A 25,316-nucleotide genomic window follows, 5' to 3' on the forward strand; every position below is an offset into this window, starting at 1 on the left:
CTCTCTGCATCTTGTTTGCGTACACGGAGGTACGCAAAATGTAGGGAGGATGTTTCCCCATGTTTTTGATATACCACCATTGGCTGTTAAATTTGAAAATCATTAATTAAATACATCTAGCCAAGTTTCTTATGTAAGTTTCCCTTACAGTCAATGCGAGCGTCACAAGACCGGAAGTATGCACACTCTCGCATCGCTGAAGCTCACCGGCGCCATCTTGTGCACCTAGCCCATTACATGGGATTGTCAATATTCAAATTAAGTTTATCATAAATAAATATTACATTAAGTGCATAATAAAATATAACCTAAAAATAACTCCTACAGTCTTGTAAGTTCATTAACTGATAGTATTCCCATGTAATATGTGTACATTATTATTATTATTATTATTATTATTAGCTCATTATTATTGGTTATATTTTATTATGTTTATATTAATTTTTTTGCTTCAATTTTGATCTCTTTACTTAACATTCTTGTAAATAATAGCGTACTGTAAATGCTTGACATTAACATAAAAATGTCATAAATGCATGAAATATAAATGCATACATTTTATATGTATAAATAATATAATAATTTCACAATTCAAAATAAAATATGAATGAATCCATCTCTGATAATCCCTGGTTGCTATGGTCACACAGGTTTGTTTACGCATTAAACTCGTGGCCACGAGAATAACGTCATTCCCTCAACATAAGAAGTCATGGCCATGAGAAATGGATGTTGTTCCCATAGCATCTCGAGGCCACGACATTAGGATATCATTACCTGTCCACAACATAATATGACGTTCCCGCGAGTTAATATGACATTCCCACAAATTAATATCTCGTGGCCACGACATATTATCACACTTTCACGAGTTATTATGTCGTCGCCACGACAAAACTAAGTAAAATGAACAAGTCACTTTATGGGCACCGTAGATGACAACACAGTTCTCTCTCTTTTTTTTTTTTTTTTTTTTTTTTACATTAAAAAACAAAAATGCTTGAGAAGAAGATTCTGAACCACAAGGATGTAAATAATGAGAAATCAGTCAAAGGAATGGTATATCGAGGATGTTAAATTAAAGTAGTTTACCAATGTTATGTAAAATGTAATTTGTGGATATGTTGAAATGGTTTTAAGGCAATAGATAATGCCTGATTATCTAATTATGAAACAAGAGCAATGCATTTTCCTATGCTATCTTATGGATCTCAGGTAGGCCTATTAATCATGCCTTTAAAATTACTAGTAATGGAGTATCTGCCAAAAACGTTTTTTACAATTTATCTCTTCTTGCACTTTCTTTTCAGATAAAAGATTTATGTACTGTACACTTATGTTTGTGATATTGTTTGTGGTATTTACTTTGGGCAAAATGTTTGAATGAAAGGGTCAATTTGCATTAGGCAAATTGTATATAGTTTTAATACAATAATCTACTGTGAAAATAAATATTATTTTTTATAAAAAATGCAAAAAGTGTGTGAAGTTAAAGAAATCGTTTCACCCAACAACGAAAATTCACTCAAAATTGACTCGCCCTCAGGCCACCCAAGATAAAGTTTTTTTTCTTTCATCTGAATAGATCTGGTGAAATTTAGCATTGTCACTTGTTCAAAGTGTTCCTCCACAGATGCTCTGTATGATTGTCTGACTTTCTTGCAAGAATAAACCTTCTATTTTCTTAATCTACAATATCTCTAGGTTATTGCCTCAGATTCAGAGTAGGAAACATTGTTCCGCAACAATGTTCCTGCAATGGTGAGATACTGTGATTGCTTCTTCTGGACCCAGGGATGTCGATCAACTGGCCATCCTGCTCTTAAAGTCTGAAGTAGACTCCTTTACCCTGCATCATTCAGGGAAGAGAGGTACAGGCGTCAGTGGGCCTGGATCTTCACCACAAGAATCCAGTAAGAGCCTGATTGGAAACAACTTGCCCCTCATGGTGACAATCACAAGGGTAAATTGCAGCTGCAGGGAAATAGAGACTCAGGTTGAATGGAGCGTAAGTGCTGACAGCAGTACTCTGTTGGATGGATACCATGGGTTTCTAGAACTAGGGACATTTAGTCTGGAAAAAAGAAAAGAAAATATAAATCAGAAATTAAGCAAAGAAGGTAAAAATAAAGGATTTTCTTCAAATGCTATAAAAATGTCTTAAAATGTGATATGAGGAAGCTATCCACAGATCCCTCTCCACAGAAATTTTCTTCATCTTTTTGGTTTATTTTATTTAAGTCATGAAATTTACCAAGTATGGTAACCCATACTTGGAATTGGTGATCTGCATTTCAGCAGTGAGAAGTGTTCACACTGTGAACACACACCCAGAGAAGTGGGCAGGGTAACACTTTAGAATAAGGTTCCATTAGTTAATGTTAGTTAATGTATTAATTAACATGAACTAAGCAAGAACAATCCTTCTACAGCATTTATAAGTCTTAGTTCATGTTAATTTCAACATTTACTAATGCATTATTTAAATCAAAAGTTGTGCTTGTTAAAATTAGTTAATGCACTGTGAATTACCATGAACTAACAATGAATAACTGTATTTTCATTAACTAACATTAACGAAGATGAATAAATACAGTAATAAATGTATTATTCATTGTTTGTTCATGTTAATTAATACATTAACTAACATTAACTAATGGAACCTTATTCTAAAGTGTTACCGTGGGCGCTGTTCATTCACTCCCTCCCACCAAGACTCTAACCAGCAACCTTCTGGTAACTAGTCCGGCTACATACAAATTCTCATGAGATCACATTGGCATAACAAAAGTATGATATGGATTTAATAAAAGGAGATGGACCAGTGGCGATAACAGCAAAATCTGACTTTTATTTAAATAAACCGCAATACACTCAAAAAAAGGAAGCAACTTATTGTATGAGAAGTGGTCATTATTGTGTAATGCAAAACCCTATTGTTTCCTGTCAAAAAAATAAGAGACAAATGTCAGCCAACTAAGTGGAGTTTTGTGCAAGACAAGCTAGCTGTACTGCAGTTTAGGCGCATGCACCAAATATGCTAAAAATGTCTCAAGTGCTATCAGATGCCAAATTGTTTTCTATGGCCGATCTGGCAAATGACAGTTCAGTATGCAAGTACAACAGTCAATTCTGGTTTGCATTCAATTTTAATGGGAAATGTTACACTTTTCCAAGATTATGTCAAGGGCCAAGGCTACTGGGAATCACCAACATTACATTGCAGGACTGTCATGTTCCTGTCTCCCTCTGCTGGTCACTCTTTCTCCCTTTTCCCCATCACCTTCTGTTTCATTACTGACAGCTGTTCTCACTTTCCATTAGGCTCATTCCTCCCCAGCTGTTCTCACTTTCCATTAGGCTCATTCCTCCCCAGTTTATCTCCCTCGTCTTGTCCTGTCCTGTCCTGTCGGGGTGTTACTACTTTGATACCGCTGCTGGAATTACTCTGTGCTCATCATACATCCAAAGAACCCTACCTGCCAAAAGCTACTTCTCTCCCTTCGTCAGCCTCTTCATGAGTTTGTGTTCCTCGCCAGTGCTCTGGTCTTCCCTGCCACAGAGGAGTTTTTGTGTTCAAGTTTTTTTTTCCCAGCCTATGGGTTTCTTCAGTTCATTATTCTCTCATTTAAGTTGGTTTGCCTGTGGTCAGACTCTGTCTCAAATAAAGACTGTAATTGACAGTTTCACCTTTGAGTCTTCTCATTCTAGATCATTGCCCGCATTACAAAACAATCTGACCAGCCATTGACTCCAAAAGGCCGTCAAACACCAGGTTGTCCTGCTCTGAAAGCATGAGGAGGACATCTCCGCTGCCTGACATGCCATCGAGAAGCTGGCCGCTCAAATGTCCGAGCCTTGCGGTTTTGGAGAGAATTCTCCGCAGTCTAGCCTTTCGCAATCCCACATCCTGGGCTGAACAGCTCCCCTGGGCAGAATATGCTCACAACTCTCTTCCATCTTCTGCCTCGGGTCTCTCACCCTTTCAGTGTTGCCTGTGTTACCAACATTTGTATGTACCAACTATTCTCGTCCCAAGAAACGGATACTAACTGCCCATCCGTTCAAACGTTTATCAGTTGCTGCAAACAAACCTGGAGGAGGGTGAGATCTGCCCTGTGTCGTTCGAGAAAGCGCATGAGCGTTGTGGCCAATAGGTCTTGTGTCAAGAGCCCTATGTTGTGGGTCAGAGAGTGTGGCTTTTCATTTCCAATATTCTGCACCATTCTGAGTCTCACAAACTGGAACTCCGCTTTATCGGACCGTTCCGCATAATCATCAAGATCATTAACCCCGTTGCTGTCAAACTACTTCTACCACCTATACTTCGCCGCATTCATCCTGTATTTCATGTTTCTTGCATAAAGCCAGTTAACTGCTCTTCCCCCTCGTTAAGTTAACCGCTGTTTGGATTGAGGGTTCCCCTGGGTTCCCCTGTGAAATATAAACAAAAGACGAACAAAAACATGGCGAAAAAAGGTTTTACATGAGAGGAGGCGATTGATTTGATCTCTGATGACACCTGGGAGGCTGAACATGTTTCATCGGTGTGTGTGTGTGTGTGTGTTTGTAAGTAAAGGTGCGTGTGCGTGTATGTGTATATGTATGTTTGTGTGCATGCATGTTTGCATACGTTTATGCGTGTGCTACTGCTAATGTGTGCATTTGTATATCTGTGTGTTTGTGTGTATATGTATATCTGTTTGTGTGTATCTGTGTGCATGTGTGTATCTTATACAGTCTATGATGTTTATGCAAATGTGTGTGTGTACGTGCATGCGTGACTTTGTGCATGCATGCATTTGTCTATATCTGTATATTTGTGTGTGTGTGTAGGTGCATGTATGTGTGTTTGACTGTGTGTATGCAAATGTGTGTGAAAATAAAACTGCTATTATTATTATAGTTATTTATTTATTATATATTTATATATTTTTACAAATGTTCTCTTACTAATAAATTGCTTCATAATGAAAAGTATTTTTATGTACATATATAGTGAGTTTGTAACACATGTTGCTTTTTTTATTTTATTTTTTCAGTGTGGCTTCTCCAATTATCTACGAAGAAGCAAATGGGCCATCTACATCGAACACAACACCATCTCAGAGGGGCCGGGGCCGTGGTCGCAGCTGTAGCTGTACAATAAGTACATGGGGGGACTTGACACCTCCAACAAGATGATCAGAACAAAGTCGGTGCTCCATAAAACAAGTCGTAAGTGACCATTTTCCAGCACTTCCTGGACATTTCAGTGACCAACAGCTTCATTTTACACAAATTGCTGTGTGCCATCCACCATGATAAGCTCATGACACGGCAAAACTTTCAGGAGCTGCTAGCTGCTCCGCTCACAGATGTTCCCCTGGATGGCCGGCTGAGAAAGAGATGCGATCATCTGCCAGTTCCTGTGAGTGATACTTAAGACCTTTCACAGAGTTGCATACGATGCAAAAAGAGCACCCCATGGAAGTGCCAGAAATGTGATGTGGGACTATGCTTGCAGTTAGACAGGAACTGATTCAGAGAGCACCACATTTAAATGAATGGATTGGAGGATCCAAAAACGCCTTGAAAACTGGAGTACCACAAATGGCTTTTGCACGTGACCAGTAAGACAATTCTCAAATAACTGTTATGATTAGTTTTGTTCAACCCGCTTAAATGATAAAAGTACTTGCGCTGTAAAAACTATTAAGACTGTGTCTGTCCCCGAATAGTTAGGTCAAAATATAAATATAATGTAGGATCTAGAAAACATCTTATCGTGATTAAACCAGAAACATGGAAAGTAAATTAACAAAAACAATTTATAATGTTTGGGCTCATTAATATCATTAATATTAGATCACTCACACCCAGAGCAGTTATTGTAAATGAAATGATCACAGATAATAGTTTTGATATACTCTGCTTGACTGAAACCTGGCTAAAACCAAATTATTATTTTGGTCTAAATGAGTCTACTCCACCAAACTACTGTTATAAGCATGAGCCCCGTCAGACTGGTCGTGGCGGAGGTGTTGCAACAATATATAGTGATATTCTCAATGTTACCCAGAAAACAGGATACAGGTTTAACTCTTTTGAAATACTTCTGCTAAATGTTACACTGTCAGACATGCAAAAGAAATCTAATGTATCTCTTGCTATGGCTACTGTGTATAGACCACCAGGGCCGTATACAGAATTCTTTAAAGAATTAGCAGATTTCCTCTCAGACCTTCTAGTTACAGTTGATAAGGCGCTAATCATGGGAGAATTTAATATTCACGTTGATAATACAAATGATACATTAGGACTTGCGTTAACTGACCTAATAAACTCTTTTGGAGTCAAGCAAAATGTCACCGGGCCCACTCATCGTTTTAATCATACACTAGATTTAATTATATCTCATGGAATCGATCTTACTGCTATAGATATTGTACCTCAAAGTAATGATATTACAGACCATTTCCTTGTATTGTGCATGCTGCGTATCACTGATATTAACTAAATGTCTCAGCGTTACCGTCTGGGCAGAACTATTGTTCCAGCCACCAAAGACAGATTCCCAAATAACCTGCCTGGACTATCTCACCTGCTGTACACATGAATTCAATGAAATGGCTGACAATATGGGCATTATTTTCTCTAATACACTAGAAGCAGTTGCCCCCATCAAATTGAAAAATATTAGAGAAAAACGTACTGTGCCATGGTATAACATTAATACTCACTCTCTCAAGAAAGTAACTCGTAGTCTTGAATGCAAATGGAGAAAAACTAACTTGAAAGTTTTTACACTTGTATGGAAAAACAGTATGTCCAGCTATAGACAGGCTCTAAAAACTGCTAGGGCAGAGCATACACAAACTCATAGAAAATAACCAAAACAATCCAAGGTTTTTATTTAGCACAGTGGCTAAATTAACAAATTACCAGACGCCACATGATTCAAATATTCCACCAACGTTAAATAGTAATGACTTTATGAATTTCTTCACTGATAAAATAGATAACATTAGAAATACAATAGCGAATGTAGATTCTACAGCGTCTAACGCTTCAGTTTCATCCATCGCACCCAAAGATAAACTGCAGTGCTTTACAACCATAGGACAGGAAGAACTAAATAAACTTATCACTGTATCTAAACCAACAACATGTTTATTAGATCCTGTACCTACTAAATTACTGAAAGAGTTGTTACCTGTAGCCGAAGAAATGCTTCTCAATATCATTAACTCGTCGTCATCTTTAGGTCACGTCACAAAACCATTCAAGCTGGCGGTTATCAAGCCTCTTATTAAGAAACCAAAACTAGCTCCTAGTGTACTGGCAAATTATAGGCCTATTTCAAATCTTCCATTTATGTCTAAAATTTTAGAAAAAGTTGTGTCTGCTCAATTGAGCACCTTCCTGCACAAAAATGATCTGTATGAAGAATTTCAGTCAGGTTTCAGGCCCCACCATAGCACAGAAACTGCACTTGTTAAAATTACAAATGACCTGCTTCTTGCCTCAGATCAAGGCTGCATCTCATTTCTAGTCTTACTTGATCTTAGTGGTGCATTCGACACCATACATCATGACATACTCATAGATCGATTACAAAATTAAACAGGTATTCAAGGGCAAGCTCTAAGATGGTTAAGATCCTACCTGTCCAATCGCTACCATTTTGTTTACTTAAATGGGGTGTCATCTCATTTATCATCAGTAAAATATGGAGTGCCACAAAGATCCGTCCTAGGTCCCCTTCTATTTTCAATATACATGTTGCCCCTTGGTAATATTATTAGAAAATATGGAATTAGCTTCCACTGTTATGCTGATGATACTCGGCTATATATCTCAACGAGACCAGATGAAACCTCTAAATTGTCTAAGCTAACAGAGTGTGTTAAAAATGCTACAGGTAGTCCAAAATGCAGCAGCTAGAGTCCTTTTGAGGTCAAGAAAATATGATCATATTACCCCAATTTTACAGTCTCTGCACTGGCTACCTATTAAATTCCGTATCAGTTACAAATTAACATTACTTACATATAAGGCCCTAAATGGTTTAGCTCCTGCGTACCTAACTTGTCTTCTACCGCGCTACAACCCATCATGCTCCCTAAGGTCACAAAACGCTGGATTTTGGTAGTTCCTAGGATAGCAAAGTCCACTAAAGGAGGTAGAGCTTTCTCACATTTGGCTCCCAAACTCTGGAATAGCCTTCCTGATAATGTTCGGGATTCAGACACACTCTCTCTTTTTAAATCTAGATTAAAAACGAATCTCTTTCGCCAAGCATTCAAATAATGTATCTCTTAAATTGTGATTGTAGTTGCATCTGATCAAATGTGCATTCTTATTCTTTAGCTTGGGTTAATCTAATTAATTTAACTTTGCTGGAACAGCAGCTATGTTAATGATGTCTCTATTTTGTTTCTATGTTTTGCCACAGGATTTACACAAGCTCCAGTCTGGATCGAGAACACCTGAGAAGAGATAATGCTGACCCTCAGAGGACCTCAGATGATGCTAACCCTGAATCAACAAACAGAGCTAAAAAATATTACTACAAGTGTGACTGCATCATATAATAATTATTAATTAATAATATTAATAATGTTCATAGTCTGGCTGACTACGTCTTGTATTAATTTTTCTAAAATTCCTGTCAAACGTGCACAAACTGACAGTCACCACTATAAGCCACTACTAAATATTGTAGAAACATAATTTTCTGTAAAGTTGCTTTGTAACTATTTGTATTGTAAAAAGCGCTATACAAATAAACTTGAATTGAATTGAATACCTGTCAGGAGCTACTTCGGCTTACCTGTTTGGAGCTCTCCCTTCATCAGCCTCTTGTGTTCCTCGCCAGTGCTCTGGTCTTCCCTGCCACAGAGGAGTTTTTGTGTTTTTTTCCCAGCCTACAGGTTTCTTCAGTTCATTATTCTCTCATTTAAGTTGGATTGCCTGCGGTCATTCTCTGTCTCAAATAAAGACTGTAATCGCCACTTTCGCCTCTGAGTCCTCTCTCCCGCATTACAGAGGCACTGAAAAGGAGTCTAGAACCATTACTCCTGTCCTGATACCTTGCAACACTTGATAGTATGCAGACCAACAAGGAGGAGAGTGAAAAAGGCACTGCATAAAGCAAGCAAGTAAAAAGTTACAGTTTGCACAAAAGCAAGTTACATTTTTGGCGAATGTCATTATAGGAGAGAGTCTGTCTGCAAAACAGGTTGAGGCCATTCAAAAAAGTCCAAAACCAGCTACAAAGAAACAACTATTGTCATTCTTGTGAATGTGTTCATATTGTTGCACAATCATCCCAAATTATGCAAAAAATCCTGTGGCTGCCAGGTTGCCAAACTGCTTAAGGCAGTAGCAACTGCAGAAAAAGCCATAATGACTTCCCAAGAAATCATTGGTTACACTGATGCAACACTGCTGATTACACAGCTTGACTGCTGTGTCAATAATTCTGCTGAAACAGGAAACTTCACATCTGTCTACTGATCGCTGGCTAAGACACCACACAGTATTTCTTAATTAGAGCCTGTGGCTCTAACGTCTGTAGTCATGAAGTCATTTGAAAAACAGGTGCTGGCCCACCTGAAGGACATCACTGGGCCCTTGCTAGATCCTCATCAGTTTGCCTACAGAGCAAACAGGTCTGTGGATGATGCAGTAAACATTGGACTGCATTATGTTCTGCAACACCTAGACAGACCGGGGACTTATGTGAGGATCCTGTTTGTGGACTTCAGCTCGGCCTTCAACACAATCATCCCAAACCTCCTCCTGCCCAAACTAAATCAGATCTCCGTGCCCACCTCCATATGTCAGTGGATCAACGGCTTCCTGACAGACAGGCAGCAGCTAGTGAGGTTGGGAAAATACACATCCAGCACCGGTACAATCAGCACCGGAGCTCCCCAGGGCTGCGTTCTCTCCCCACTGCTCTTCTCTCTGTACACTAATGTCCCCTCTGTCAAGCTCCTGAAGTTTGCAGACGACACCACACTCATCGGCCTCATTCAGGACGGTGACGAGTCTGCTTACAGACAGGAGGTAATAGAGCTGGCTGTCTGGTGCACTCTCAACAACCTGGAGCTTAACACGCTCAAAACAGTGGAAATGATCGTGGACTTCAGGAGAAACCCCCCTGCACTCCCCCCACTCACCATCATGAACAGCCCTGTGACTGCAGTGGAGTCAGGTTCCTGGGCACCACTATCTCTCAGGACCTGAAGTGGGACATTCACATTGACTCCATTGTGAAAAAGGCCCAGCAGAGGTTGTACTTCCTTCGCCAGCTGAGGAAGTTTAACCTGCCACAGGAGCTGCTGAAACAGTTCTACTCCACCATCATTGAATTCATCCTCTGCACTTCAGTAACTGTCTGGTTCAGCTCAGCTTCTAAATTTGACCTCAGAAGACTACAGAGGGTAGTCCGGACTGCTGAGCGAATCATCGGTACAACCCTTCCTTCTATTCAAGAACTGTACTTATCCAGAGTGAGAAAAAGGGCTGTCAAAATCACTCTGGACCCCTCACATCCAGCACACTCCCTCTTTGAACTGTTGCCATCTGGTCGACACTACAGAGCACTGAGCACTAGACCGACCAGACACAGGACCAGTTTCTTCCCTCAGGCAATCCATCTTATGAACAGCTGATAATAACTGCGAACACACTACACTTTATATTTATATACACATACACTTATTTATCTAACACACATAGTTAGTATACACTTAAATTTTGCACATAATATACATGTACATACATAACTGCATTTCATAATATACCTGCCTACAATTGTCAATTTGTATATTGTCATTCACTATCTACTTATTTGTATTTTTTATTCTTTTATTATGTGTTTTATGTTCTGTCGATGTCATTCTGTTGTACTGCGGAGCTTCTGTCACAAAAACAAATTCCTTGTATGTGTAAACATACCTGGCATTAAAGCTCATTCTGATTCTGATTCTGATTGAAAAAACAAATGTGACAGTGAAACACTGCTCTGTGTTAAATCTTACCACTCTGTTAACAACAAAGTAGAACTTCACTGTGTAACTGAGCTTGAAGCTGTTTGGAAGCCATGGCCAGACCTTAGAGAGACCCTCTTTGACAATGCTGACATGATGCTTTTTTTGTTTAGGGGTCAGCCTCTAGAGACCCTGAGACGGGCAAAACAAGGTTGGCTATGCTGTAACTACAGAACATGTGATTTTGTCTGGTTCATTGAAGTCTATTCAAGCGGCTATAGTGGCATTAACAGAGACTTGCAGATTACTGCCTATTGATTTAACCTTTGCAAAAATAGAGAAAAATAACGTCTATACATCACCAAATGATGACGACCATGGGTGACTAAACCCCCAAGATTATTACTAGTTCAAGTTCATTAGATAATGACAAAGAAACATATATATGGAATATGGATATATGGAAAAGATCCCCTGAGTTTGTAACTGTAGAGATGTATATGCATTTCCCTTTTAGTTAATGATGGTATTTTTCAATCCTGGTATAGTAATAATATATATTTTTTTTTTTTATGAAGCCAAAAATCATTAGGATATTAAGGAAAAGACCATGTTCGATGAAGATGCAGTATGTTGAAAATTTCCTACTGTAAATATATAAAAACATAATTTTTGATTGGTAATATGCATTACTAATTGTCACAGTGTGACAATTGTGTTCCTTGGGTATCCACTAGATGTCCTCCTTCCCCACGGTGTCTGTCACTTCATGAACCACATTCCTCACGTTCTCTGTCTAATCATTGCACTCAGCTGTCACTGGTCATTAATCATTGCATTCAGTCAATTCCCCATTAGCGTTTGTCTCTCCCTGTGTATTTATACCCGGTCTGTCTTAGTATGTGTCACAGAGTCCTTGATGAATTATCCCGTCAGTCTAGTCATGTTCTTGCTCTTGTGTTTATGTCTGTTTATGTTGGATTGCTTTTTGGTTTTGACCCCGGCATGGACTGTTTATGATTGGATTACCCCTAATAAAAGACGTACTCGCATTTGGATCTCTCACCATGTTTTCCTGTATCCCGGTCGTGACAGAAGGACTCCGTCACTCTGAGATCCAGCGGTATGTCTGCTCATGTTTCCTCCCCAGCCACAGAGCGGGATAGGAATAGTTTTGAGGGAACTCGCCTGGTGGTTTTCCGGGGGACCAGGGGAGGTCGCCAAGGAGGGAGTGGTCAAGAGGAGGCTCAGCATCGCTCTCAACCATGGCCCCACTTCGACCCGGGGGCTCGTGTGGGACGGATCAGAGCCGCCTTCTACCATGGCGGACGGACAGGGGAGAAGAAGCGCACGTCCGCCATGGTGGCCCCACAGCCCATGATGACCCACGAGGCAAGATAGAAGGCAGCCCAGGGCCACAGCACAAGGTGGTCGCCAGCCCCATGCCACATAGCAAGATGGCCGCCAGCCCAGCGCCACTGCCCAAGATAGCCGCTGAGACATTTTTGGATTACTTCTCCATGTTGAACAAGATCCTAGAAATTCCCAGGAGTGTTCACGTCATGACTGCTGAGCCAGCGCCACAGCCCAAGATGGCCGCCAGCCCAGTTCCACAGCACAAGGTGGCCGCTAACCCAGCGCCAATGCACAAGATGGCCACCGCTCCAGAGCCATGGCCCATGATGGCCGCCCGTCCAGAGTCATGGCCCAAGATGGCCGCCAGCCCAGCGCCACAGCACAAGGTGGTCGCCAGCCCAGCACCACAGCACAAGATGGCTGCCAGCTCAGCGTCACGACGCAAGATGGACGTCAGCCCAGCACCGCAGCATAGGATGGCCGCTAGCCCAGCACCACAGCACAAGAAACCCTCCAGAGATGAGTCAGTGTCCGGTTGTCCCTCCAGAGTCAAGTCAGGTTCCCGTTGACCCTCCAGAGTTGAGTCAGGTTCCGGTTGACCCTCCAGAGTCGAGTCAGGTTCCGGTTGACCCTCCAGAGTCGAGTCAGGTTCCAGTTGACCCTCCAGAGTCGAGTCAGGTTCCAGTTGACCCTCCAGAGTCGAGTCAGGTTCCAGTTGACCCTCCAGAGTCGAGTCAGGTTCCAGTTGACCCTCCAGAGTCAAGTCAGATTCCGGTTGACCTTCCAGAGTCTGTTTGTTTGTTTATTGATCCAACAATCAGCTATCTCATATACATATGAGTGCTGTTCTCCCAGTGGTCAAAATCACTATTACATATAATTTTTTACAAAATAAGCATACATTCACACAACATACAACCATAAACAAAGACATTTAGTAGAAGATGAACTGAAAATATACCTTGATTTAAGTTGGTAAAAAATTAAATCAAACTCATGAACTAAGCACCCATGTATACTTATAGGGTGAAAAAAAACTTTTGCTTATATAACACCTTTTTAACAAAACAGAAGTAAAAAATAAAATAAAAAATCATATAAAAACTTGTGTAAATGAATACAATTTCAATTTAATTTTAAAGACCATCTTACTAGCTTCATTAACCAAAAAACTAGGTAAGGAATTCCATGCTACCATGGCCCTATAGTGTAATGTTCTCTGTCCGGCTCCTGTTCTATAAACAGGCAGGAGAAATCTTCCTATTGATGACTGACGTGTGACATATTCGTGTCCATCCTGAGAAAACTTAAAATTCTTAAATAAAATAACAGGAGTCGTTGTTGTTATAACATTTCTTGCAAAACCAAGAAGAGAAAAATATAACCTACTTTTAACTGGTAACCAGTTTAACATACTCAACATATCACAAACTCTAGTTCTATATGAACAATTAAGCACTATACGGGCAGCTTTATTTTGAGCCACCTGTAATCGATTGAGATTACATTCTGATGTATTGGACCATATGACTGTACAATAAGCTGAGAGAGAACCAAAGCTTCCATTAATTGTTTAATCAAATGTCTTGGTAAATATATTTTACAATATCTGTTTTTTCTATATTAAGTACCAATTTATTTATATTAACCCATCTCCTAATATGCACTAGCTCTTCATTTAGAGTCTCTTTAAGCTCTCTTGACGTAAACGCTGATGAATAAATAGTAGAATCATCTGCGTACATAGCAATGGAAGCATTGTTTAAAACTAAAGGTAAATCATTAGTAAATATTGAAAATAAAAGTGGCCCCAAACAACTCCTCTTTGGCACTCCACAGCTCATAACCCTCATTTCTGAGAAACCTCCACTAAAATATACACAATATTTTCTATTGGTAAGATAACTATTGATCCATGCAATAGAATCCCTGTCAAAACTATAGCAGTGCAATTTCTTAATTAACAATTTATGGTCAAGAATATAAAAAGCGGCACTGAAATCTAGTAAAACAGAGCCCACTATCTTTCCTGCCTCGATTTCTTTCAGCCATTCATCAGTCATTTGTGTTAACGCTGTAGTTGTAGAATATACCTTCCTATAGGCATGTTGATGAGCTGTGTTCAAGTCATTTATATAAAAATAGCTTTGAATTTGCTCATATACTATTCTTTCCATGATTTTTCTTAGGGTGGGTAATATACTTATCAGCCTACTATTTTTCCCTGAAAAATTCTCTAGTCTAAGCAGGTGCCCGTTGACTTTCCAGAGTTGAGTCAGGTTCCGGTTGACCCTCCAGAGTTGAGTCAGGTGCTTGTGGACCCTGTCTCATGTCTCGGCTGATCTACCAGAGTCTTTCCTCGCTTCTGCGGAACTTCCAGAGCCTCATCACGTCTCAGTCGAACTCTCTGAGCGCCCTACTTATCCTGTCGTGGCCACGGAGGCTACCCTTAACTTGTTCACGTTCTTTGTTTCAGACTTGCCCAACCGGACTGGCTCTCCTGCTGGTCCGATCCAATTGTGGTGGTCTTCGGCGCCGCACTGTGGGGCATCCATCCCAACCACACGGTTGTGGTGGTCTTCTGCTCCGTCCTGGGGGGCTTCCTTCCTGACCACACGGTTGGGGTGGTCTTTTGCTCCGCCTTGGGGTCTTGCCCAATCGGCGTCATCCTGGGTTCCTGAACGCCCCGATCCACCCTGATCTCCTGTTTTGTTGTTGTTGTTGTTGTTTTGTTTGTGTGTGTTCACTTCCTGTCCCTGTTCCCCTCTGTTGCCTGGCCCTCTGTCCCTCCCCCTGAGCCTCCACATGTCCACCTCCCTCCTGATCTCTGGTTTTGTCAGTCTTGTCTTGGAGCGTCTGGGAGCCGCTCCGTGGAGGGGGGGTATTGTCACAGTGTCTGGTTTGTGTTCCTTGGGTATCCACTAGATGTCCTCCTTCCCCACGGTGTCTGTCACTTCATGAACCACATTCCTCACATTCTCTGTCTAATCATTGCACTCAGCTGTCACTGGTCATTAATCATTGCACTCAGTCAATTCCCCATTAGCGTTTGTCTCTCCCTGTGTATTTATACCCGGTCTGTCTTAGTATGTGTCACAGAGTCCTTGATGAATTATCCCGTCAGTCTAGTCATGTTCTTGCTCTTGTGTTTGTGTCTGTTTATGTTGGATTGCTTTTTGGTTTTGACCCCTCCATGGACTGTTTATGATTGGATTACCCCTAATAAAAGATGTACTCGCATTTGGATCTCTCACCATGTTTTCCTGTATCCCGGTCGTGACACTAAGGACTTCATTTGGACAACTTTAAAGGTGATTTTCCCAATACTTTATTTTTTTGCACCCTCAGGTTCCAGATTTTCAGTATATCGGCCAAGTATCATGCTTCCCTAACAAACCATACATGAATATAAAGCTTATGTATAAAATAAATAAATAAATAATAATAATAATAATAATATGACCCTCATGACTGGTTTTGTTGTGCAGGATCAAATTTTTTGATGCTCATGTTCATTACATGTGAAATGGTGCGAGACAAGTGCACAAAGGGAAATGCTGTTTTTTTTTTTTTTTTTTTTTTTACTGTACTTTAAATACTTAATCAACCCTAGTCTGAGGAAAAATATATACCATAAAAGGAGACATATGAGCATGCATTATCATTGGATGATATAGAAACATCCTGGTTTGATTGGGTAATAAATACTGAGTCAAAGTGTTCCTCTTTGTCACACACTGTACAGATGGTCTGTATTATTTTCTGACTTTCCCCTGCTTTTTCTTATTCTACAATACTCTGTGTGTTGTCTCTCATCAAGAGTTGGAAAAATTTTTCCATAACAAAGGTGAGTAAATCGTCAGCAAATTTTCATTTTAAGTGAACTGTTGCATTAAACTCCTTCTAACTCTTATCCAAATCATTATAAATAATTACTTTTACCATGTCTAATAATATCAAGTTAACCATTGGTGTAATAAATCATAAACTATCATTGCATACTAGGCTCTTTTGTTCTATAAATTGGTTAATGCACAATGCACTGATGTTCTGAAGAGAGCGTCTCAGAGTGAAGTTCTCATGGCGTCTCTCCATACATTACTGATTCTGTGTGGATGTGGCACAGCCCTGAGTTTGGTGAGTACAGAATTCAGATGTCAGAGAAACTATTTTGTGTTAATTAATATTATTTTAAAGCAAAACTTACACAGCTCTTGTTATATTACAGTACAATGACCTTGTTCAAGACTGAATGAGTTTTATGATAGTTTGTTGTTATTTCATACCATATCGAAACTTACACTGTAATAGCTTGTTGTAGTAAATGGGCACCTCTGACACTTATCTCTATAATGTTTTCTTTAAAAGCCAACATCTTCACTCACAGGTGAGTCATAACAGTCTATACAACAATATATTCAATAATTATTTATATTTATATAAAATGTTCTAATTTTTTTGTAGGCAATACAGTGTTTAATGTGGATAGTGGAAAAGACCTGGATATATTTGAAATAAATGAAGGTTTGTGGAAACATTAATATCACATATTAAATCTGTAGCATAATTTCTATAACAGTTTGCATTAACTGCTGTCTCATTCAACAGCGGCAGGACTTGACCTGGTGGAAGGAGATATTCTGATAAAGGAGGTCAGTGTTTTCTCTGAACAAATTCTTATGCCACTTTCCACAAACAGGATAGAAATTAAGGCCTTAATCTCTGGGCCTGAAAAATTATAAAACATTTTTAAGGACAATCTTAACCTTCAGAAAATGTCAAAATGAACCTCAGGAGGTCAAACTAATGTGTAAATACAATTATATATATATATATATATATATATATATATATATATATATATATATATATATATATATATATATATATATATATATATATATATATATATATATATATATATATATATATATATATATATATACATACATTATAGATGCTAAATTTTTATTTAATTCAAATAAATCCTTTTTTTGGTTTATATTTAACAGGGAGAAGACAGAAACATTATTCTGGATGAAAAGTATCGCTGGCCAAAAACTGTGCCATATGTCCTAGACAGCAGCCTCGGTCTGTGAATATAATAATAACTGATACAGTTCCATTAAATTTATGCTTTGACCTGTATATGATATTATAATTCTAATTGAATATGTGCTCCAAATTACTCACTCACTGTCCTCCATCTTCTGTCTTTTTTAATTTTTTTAATTATTTTTTTTATAGAAATCAATGCTAAAGGCGTGATACTGAGAGCATTTGAGCAATACAGACTCAAGACCTGTATTGACTTTAAACCCTGGAATGGAGAGCCAAACTACATTTTCGTATTTAAAGGCAAAGGGTAAGATAAGTTCAGAACACTAATTTAAACTTATCTTCACAGATTTATGTAAATTTATCACTTTTTTTTTTTTCAACCAAAAACCTACCAAATCATTTTTGTATTTAATTTTTTAAAGTCATTCACCACAACCTTCTTGAAATCCTCTTTTAGTTGGGGAATATTTTGAGATTATAGAGCTGATTGATACCATTATTAAATATTAAAAATATATATATATATTTTTTTATATTACTTCAAAACCAAAATGCTTCAAAATAAAATGGATGCTTTATAGAAGTCAAGCAATCAAGAAATCAATCAATCAAGGAATCAACCATCTAATCTAACATTGTTATGGATTGACAAGTGAATATCTTCATCTTTTTTTTTTTCTCTTCTATGCCTTTGATACAGAGGCACCACCTCACTCTATATCTATCCTGTTCTCTAACCCTCTCCTTAAGATCATGATTCTTGGGAAGTTGATCATTTTGTATCTCAAAGTCCTTAGATCTTTGTGTGTGTGTGTGTGTGTGTGTGTGTGTCGTTGTTGTTGTTGCACTCGTTCACCTCTTCCATGTTGAACTGAATCACCTTCATTAAGTTTACAATTATGGTGCTGCTTTGTTTGGATTTTTCACATAAATTCACCAGCTTCTCATACTCCCTACTTTCCAGATTTAATATCACCTCCAAAATGGTTTCATTAGCCATCTCTGCATTCTCTTTAATTTTGCTCCATTACTTTTTCTTAATCTTTCTTTTCAACATTAGGTGAGGAATCTTTGACTTTGGGGTCTAGTTTTATTCTGGCAGGTTTAGTGAAAATATCTTTATTTAAAACAGTAGGAATTTCAGAACAAGTTTTCAGAACAACTTTCATAAGTAAAAAAAAAAAAAATAAATAAAAATGATGGCATGTAGTGCACTATATAGGGTATAGGTAACAATTCAAACACTGTACATATTATTATATGAGTTGACATAGTTTTAGCGAAAATAGGAAGACATAGCAAGAAGCCCCGCCTCTTTTTGAAATATCCAGTAGTGTTTTGTTTATATCACAGCTTGGGTCAGCCACAGTCTAAATCTAATAGATTTCCCCTTTAGTTTAAATTTGAAACTGTAAGTAAAGCAAAGCAGTGACTATAATGATGCTGAGGATGTATAATTAGAAAATTGTGACACTTCAAGGCACTTCAGCGGATCTTTAATCACTTAAATGTATTAAATAATATTTTAGGCAAATAAACATGTTAGATCCTTTCAGGCATTTGGAAACATTTGGATTTTTATTCCACTGGCTGTATCTAAGTGGTGTATATATTTGCAAAATAAAAAAAATTAATTCAGGGTGATGAAATGTTTTTTTTTTTATGTTCAAATTAGATGTTACTCATATGTGGGGAATCAACGGATGGGGAAACAAGAGTTGTCAATTGGTGAAAACTGTGACCGTTTAGGAACAGTGGAGCACGAGTTTCTGCATGCGCTGGGTTTCTGGCACGAACAATCCAGATCTGACAGAGACGACTACGTTATCATCGTGTGGGACCAGATTCAAAAGCGTAACTATTGAATTCTTAAATACATGCATCAATAATAAGATTATTCTCTCATACCAAACTCCTAAAATCTATACATATACTAAATAGAAACTAATTTGTTCATTAACTGTTTTAATGGTTTGTTTCTTACTCAGGTCATAAGGACAACTTTTATTTACAAAATGAAATGGAGTCAAGCTCTCTCGGTGTGCCTTATGATTATGGTTCAGTCATGCACTACAGTAAGAAATCCTTCAGCAAAGGCAGTGAACCGACCATTGTTACCAAAATACCAAAATTCTTGGATGTGATTGGTCAACGCATGGAGTTTAGTGACAGTGACCTGCTCAAGTTGAACCGGCTATACAATTGTAGTAAGTTTATGATTAAGCACTTTCTGTGAACTATTCTTTGATTGTTATTTTTTAATAAATACATTGACATTAGTTTGACGATAAAGACTACTTGCTCAACTAATACTTTGCTTCTCTCACTCACCTAAAATTTTTTCATAACTCTTCCAGCTACAGCCTCAACTTTTCTGGACTCTTGCCAGTTTGAGGAGCCGAATATCTGTGGTATGATCCAGGGTGATGGTGGAAATGCCAAGTGGGCTCGTGTACAAATGGTAGAGGGCGGTCCACAGACGGACTACACCAACCTCGGTCAATGTAAAGGTATGTACACCCCTAACCACAAAGGTAGGATTCAACCAAACTGAGTTTTGCATTAATTTGCAATGAAAATTTACAATGAAAACTTCATGCAAGTGAGTTAAGAAAATTGTGCAATATTTTCTTTTACATTTATGCACCATCATGCTCAGTAGCCCCACCCATTGTAAAACCTAATTTGTCTAAACTCTATATAAACACAAATATCTTTGGTTGTGATGCATCAGAAATACAGACTCTTGTCACTGTGAGTCAAATCAAGCAGGAGTTTTGTGTGGAAATTTGACCTTTTTCCACACGGCAACTATTATTTACGCCAACTATGATAGAAAAAAAAAGAAAAAAATCTGCCATTGCATTTCCATGACTTAACAAAACTTCTTTGGAAATCACAAAATTTTTAGACCTTTATTTGTATTTGTTTGCCAAGGTAATTTAACACAAATTGTTTAAAACATGCATTATTATATGATTATTTCAGGTCTTATCACAAAATACCTAGTTATACCAAATACTGTCTTAAATGGGATGGTGTCACATGGGAGACTATTTTTTTCATTTTGTTTAATTTTTGTTATATCAACATACTATGTAAAATTGAATAATTCATAGTCTATAAACCTGCACTGATACCTCTTTTTTGATGGTGGAGCTTTGGTCATGATAAACACATTTTACTGATACCCTGAGGAAATATTCTTTGACCTTCTCAAGACATTTCTTGTCAAGGGTTCCAATATGACAAAATAATTTTTAAACTCCATTATAAGGTCCAAAGAGAAAGTGAGAAAACTGGTTTAATGATCTATTATCTAATAAAGTTTATACTTCCACAGGGGTTGGGTTCTTCATGCATTTCAGCACAGCTACAGGAACCAAGGGTGACAAGGCTTTCCTGGAAAGTCGCCTCTTTCATCCCAAAAGACGCTCCCAATGCCTGCAGTTCTATCACTACAACAGCGGGGGCATTGATGACCAGCTAAACATCTGGGTGCGTGAATACACAGTTAAAGACCCCAAAGGAGCCCTGAGACTCATTCAGAAGATCAGAGGTAATAATTCTTTGTTTAAAACACCGATAGATAAAAAAAAATTTTTTGCCTATGGGTAACTTATGCTTTTACAACCTAGGTGGAGGCGGAGGCTTCTGGAAACTATATCATGTTACACTAGATGTCTCTGATAAATTCAGAGTAGTGTTTGAAGGGGTGAAAGGAAAAGACACATCAAAGGGTGGTCTGTCTCTGGATGACATCAACCTCTCAGAGACCAAGTGTCCTCAATTCATTTGGCGCCTTCGTAATGTTACCGGTCTTCTCGCTAAAACCCCTGCTGGTTCCGAAATCTACAGCCCCCGCTTTATATCCCCAGATGGTTACTCCTTTCAGATTGGTTTGTACATTAATGGCTTGAAGGATAGTCCAAATAAAACAGCAATCTACTTCCACTTGACCTCTGGACTCTATGATGACAAACTTCAATGGCCATGTCCGTGGCGTCAGGCATCTATGGAGCTGATGGACCAGAATCCAGACATCCAACATCGCATGAACAACATTAGGATGATAACTACAGATCCAAACAAGCCCTTAACTGATTGTAAGATACAAAGTTATAGAAATTAGTAATTTGTATGTGCCATTAATGCTGCTATGCTAAGTAGAGATACTTGGTTACAGATTATATATAGATAAAAGTAAATAAAATGCTACCTGTGTTGGCAAAATGAGTCAGAAATTGCACAAGCTCATTTTGAGCTAAGGGGGGAAAATGGATATTAGTCAGGTTTGGGGATTTCACAAAAATTAGTTAATTATCCCCTTGTCTAGCAATCCCAATGCTCCAAATAGTAATTTAGCATGTAACATTTTCCTTATTAGGGGACCTTTTCTCCACTCGCTTCTTGCAATGACTGTAATCCGCAGTGCCCACATAAAAGGTGTTTCGGCAGGCAATCCAGATAATTATGCACAGAAGTCTAGCAGAGATTGTCTGAATACAGCAATTAAGTGTTCATGCAAACATAATCTGTCTAATTTGTGTCTTAATTTCCTTAACATTTATGGAACTGCTGGGGAAAACATCTGATGTGTAAAATTAAATTAGATCTGTGCGTTACAGTAGGTGTAAATATAGGTCGTCTTCCTTATAACTGTTAGTCTAACAATAAATGAAAAGAGGAAATCACTCGCTGCTCTTGACTGAACTGCTTTTGTAGTTTTTATAGGCCTAATCAATTTATTTGTAAAGAACACACTAAAGGGAATTTTTACATTTTATTATTAGCTTTTCTTATTTGAATGCTTTTGTTTAGATGTAAAATGCATAAGGTAGCCTAATGCAATATTGGTTTCTTTCTTATATTTATTCTACTTTTCTTGCATAAATAAAATAAAAATAAATAAAAAATAGCTATATTAATAAAGTAATTATTACGAAGGAAAGAATGGGATGAAAAGATTCAATGTTGCTAGGTGATTTTGCCTAGGATCCTTCAGCAAGCTTTAAACCGCTTTGCTCATTCTGACTGATCTAGCCAGCACAGTTCACAAATGTGTTTTATAAATAGTCTCTTCTCTTTTGTACAGACATGGGTAAAGGTAAGTATTTCTGGGACAACCCACGAAAAGTAGGCAGTCTAGTCACTGGCCAAAATGGTAAAAAATTCTACCGGGGGCCGGGTCAAAATATCAGCAACTACATCACACATGATCGTCTGAAGAGTCGAAGCTTCATTAAAGGACATGATGCCATCTTCCTCCTCTCCCTTGAAGGTGTGCAGTTCTTATTCAATACCATTGTAATTCTTATGAAATATGAAAAGAGCTTTAAATTTCAACTTTATCAATAGATGTGACTGGACTTTTGAAGACCAAGAGACCAAAGGATCCAAAGAGACAGATGGTATGTATCCACATACCAGTCTTCTCCTCCCATACTTGATAATTGTAGGGCTACCAATATTCATTATTAAATGTAAATGGATAACTTCTATATAGTGCTGGGCAGTAATAAGTTACATGTAACGGAATTACGTAATTTATTTACTAAATAAATGTAACTGTAATCAAAATGTGTAATTATGTAAACAATTACAAAGGAGTTATGTGAATATTTCACACATATACATATGATTGACTTCTTTAAATGTTTTTTTAGGACAAATTATTTATTTCAGGAATCATTAGATGTCAGTGTTTCCTGCTACAGATATGCAAAGATTTGATTTCAAAAACAGTATCATAGCTATTTAATGGTTTCTTATTTTAATTTTAAAACAGTATTTAACCTCAGAATGATATCAAAGTAAATCGAGGTGCTAAAGTCTGATTTTGTGGTGGCTGTGCTTTAAAATGAATTAATTAGTATCTTAATTCAAGTGAAGAAAGATTTAGAAAGTCTGACAGTAATCAGTGTTGAGTACTACTGAAAGATTAACCCTGCCTGCTTTAAATGTTTGAAAATGATTAGAAATTTAGAAAAGTAATTTAAAAAATCTAATGTAATCAGTAATTAATAAGGCAATTGAAATAGATACACTACTTGTTACGTTTTATTTATTACATTTTAAGTAGGGTAACTTGTAATCTGTAAACTATAAAATTTCCAAATTAACCTTCTCAACTCTGCTCCCAACAAACTGCATTTTCCTTTGCAGAACCCCAGAGTCCTGGGACCATGGACTAAAAGATCCCCATGAGATGCAGCATACATCAAGAAGCCTAAATGGAGGGAGAGAGAGAGAGAGAGAGAGAGAGAGAGAGAGAGAGAGAGAGAGAGAGAGAGAGAGAGAGAGAGAGAGAGAGAGAGAGAGAGAATCTTTCCAGGATTTGCCAGATTGTGTCTTCATTAATGAGCTGGAGCTACTGTATCATAACTTGTAAAAAATGTCTCCTTAAGATTAATTTCTTCTAATTGTCCTCAAATTGCTTTGGATAAATATGCCTGCAAAATGAATACATGTAAAAGTGTCAAAAGAAGTCGTCAACCGTTAATGCTCCCACATTTTATTACTGGTTTGTTGTAGTCAGTTACAAAGTGCTTTATTATAAATAATTGTAACAAGGTCAAGTCAAAAGGGTCTGGGGGTCAAATCAGTCTCCATATCTATTTTGCATTTAGATTGTGGAATTGGCTCAAACAAAATGAGGGGAAAAAAAGAAACATTACCAGAAGTCACTGAATAACCAAAAAAACATACTAATACATATTTATCCTAGTTTTGCTTATTTTTATTGTCATCAGTAATATAAATCAGGGTGTTTTGTGTTATATTCTACATTATTTAATAAATGTTTATTGAATATGTTTGTATTCATGACCCTGTCTATATATGAGTATTGGTCTTGTTCAGGCACAAAATTGCCAACCACAATATATATATTTTTTTGTTTGTTTGTTTTTTTATTTGAACATGTAAATAAAAAAAAAAATAAAAAAAAATGTATATACATACAGACAATACATATATAAAATTACTTTATATCAAATTAAATATAATACATATAAAATTTTACTTTACAATACTGGAAACATACAACCACAATTGTTTTTAACTGTAAATGCAACAGCAAAAAGAAACAGATATTTTACATTAAATCAAACTGATGAACTACATTAAAACTGATTCTGTTTGAATTCAGAAAAAGCGCATGTAAAATCAACCTCTACTTCACAGCAAAAGGAATGATGGCTCTAAAGAGGAAACGAAACTAGACAATAAAGAGAAATCAAACTTTGTCATGGCACAATGGATATGCCCTTTAACATAAACTCAAGATTTACACAATTTAACATTACAGGCCTTTAGATTAGACTGACCACAAAAAGTACATTAATGACAAAATATTTCTAGGAGAAGTTTGTCGCAGCATAAAATATGTCACTTCCTGTTGCCAGCAGGTGGCGCTATGACTATAACTGAATATGGTCATGTAGATCAGTTAAGGGCAGAAGTCTTATCTAACATGTGAAGTTTGGGGCAGATTGGACATTGTATGTCTTAGTTACAGAAACTTCCTTTTTCATGGCAAAACATCGAAATTTGTCAGACCCATCGAAATAGGTGGCGCTATCGAGCCATTTTGCCACACCCGATGGAATATTGGCCTTCAGATGTGTACAGGTCAGGACTCTTATTACACATGTGAAGTTTGGGGAAGTTCGGACATTTTATGCCTGAGTTATAACATCTTTTATTCCCATGGCGAGACATCGAACTTCGTCACGGCGCCATGGACACACCTTTTAACGAAAACTCAAGATCTTCACAACTGAACATCGCACAGGCCTTTAGATTAGACTGACCACAAAAAAGACCACTAAAATTTCTAGGAGTAGTTCGACGCAGTGTAAAATATGTCAAATCCTGTTGCCAATAGGTGGCGCTATGACTATAACTGAATATGGG

General features: G+C 37.8%; 1 protein-coding gene across 5 annotated transcripts in view; it reads left to right on the top strand.

Annotated features, from left to right (window-relative positions):
* The window catches only part of LOC127983868 (meprin A subunit beta), a 75,291-nt gene that overhangs the window by 18,489 nt on the left and 31,486 nt on the right, over nt 1-25,316 (top strand). Inside the window, exons 2-5 of one of the 5 annotated variants that reach the window (XM_052586246.1) lie at nt 16,395-16,475; nt 16,707-16,725; nt 16,803-16,862; nt 16,947-16,990. The exons of 1 other annotated variant lie outside the window; for it this stretch is intronic. In XM_052586246.1, coding sequence (XP_052442206.1) covers nt 16,419-16,475; nt 16,707-16,725; nt 16,803-16,862; nt 16,947-16,990 — 180 coding nt within the window. In that variant the 5' untranslated portion in view covers nt 16,395-16,418. Of the gene's footprint in view, nt 1-16,394; nt 16,476-16,706; nt 16,726-16,802; nt 16,863-16,946; nt 16,991-23,564; nt 24,221-25,316 lie in introns of those variants that run through there. 3 more of the 5 variants (XM_052586248.1, XM_052586251.1, XM_052586249.1) reach the window with 3 other exon arrangements.

The sequence above is a fragment of the Carassius gibelio genome, chromosome B20 (assembly GCF_023724105.1).
Source record: "Carassius gibelio isolate Cgi1373 ecotype wild population from Czech Republic chromosome B20, carGib1.2-hapl.c, whole genome shotgun sequence".
NCBI lineage: Eukaryota > Metazoa > Chordata > Actinopteri > Cypriniformes > Cyprinidae > Carassius > Carassius gibelio.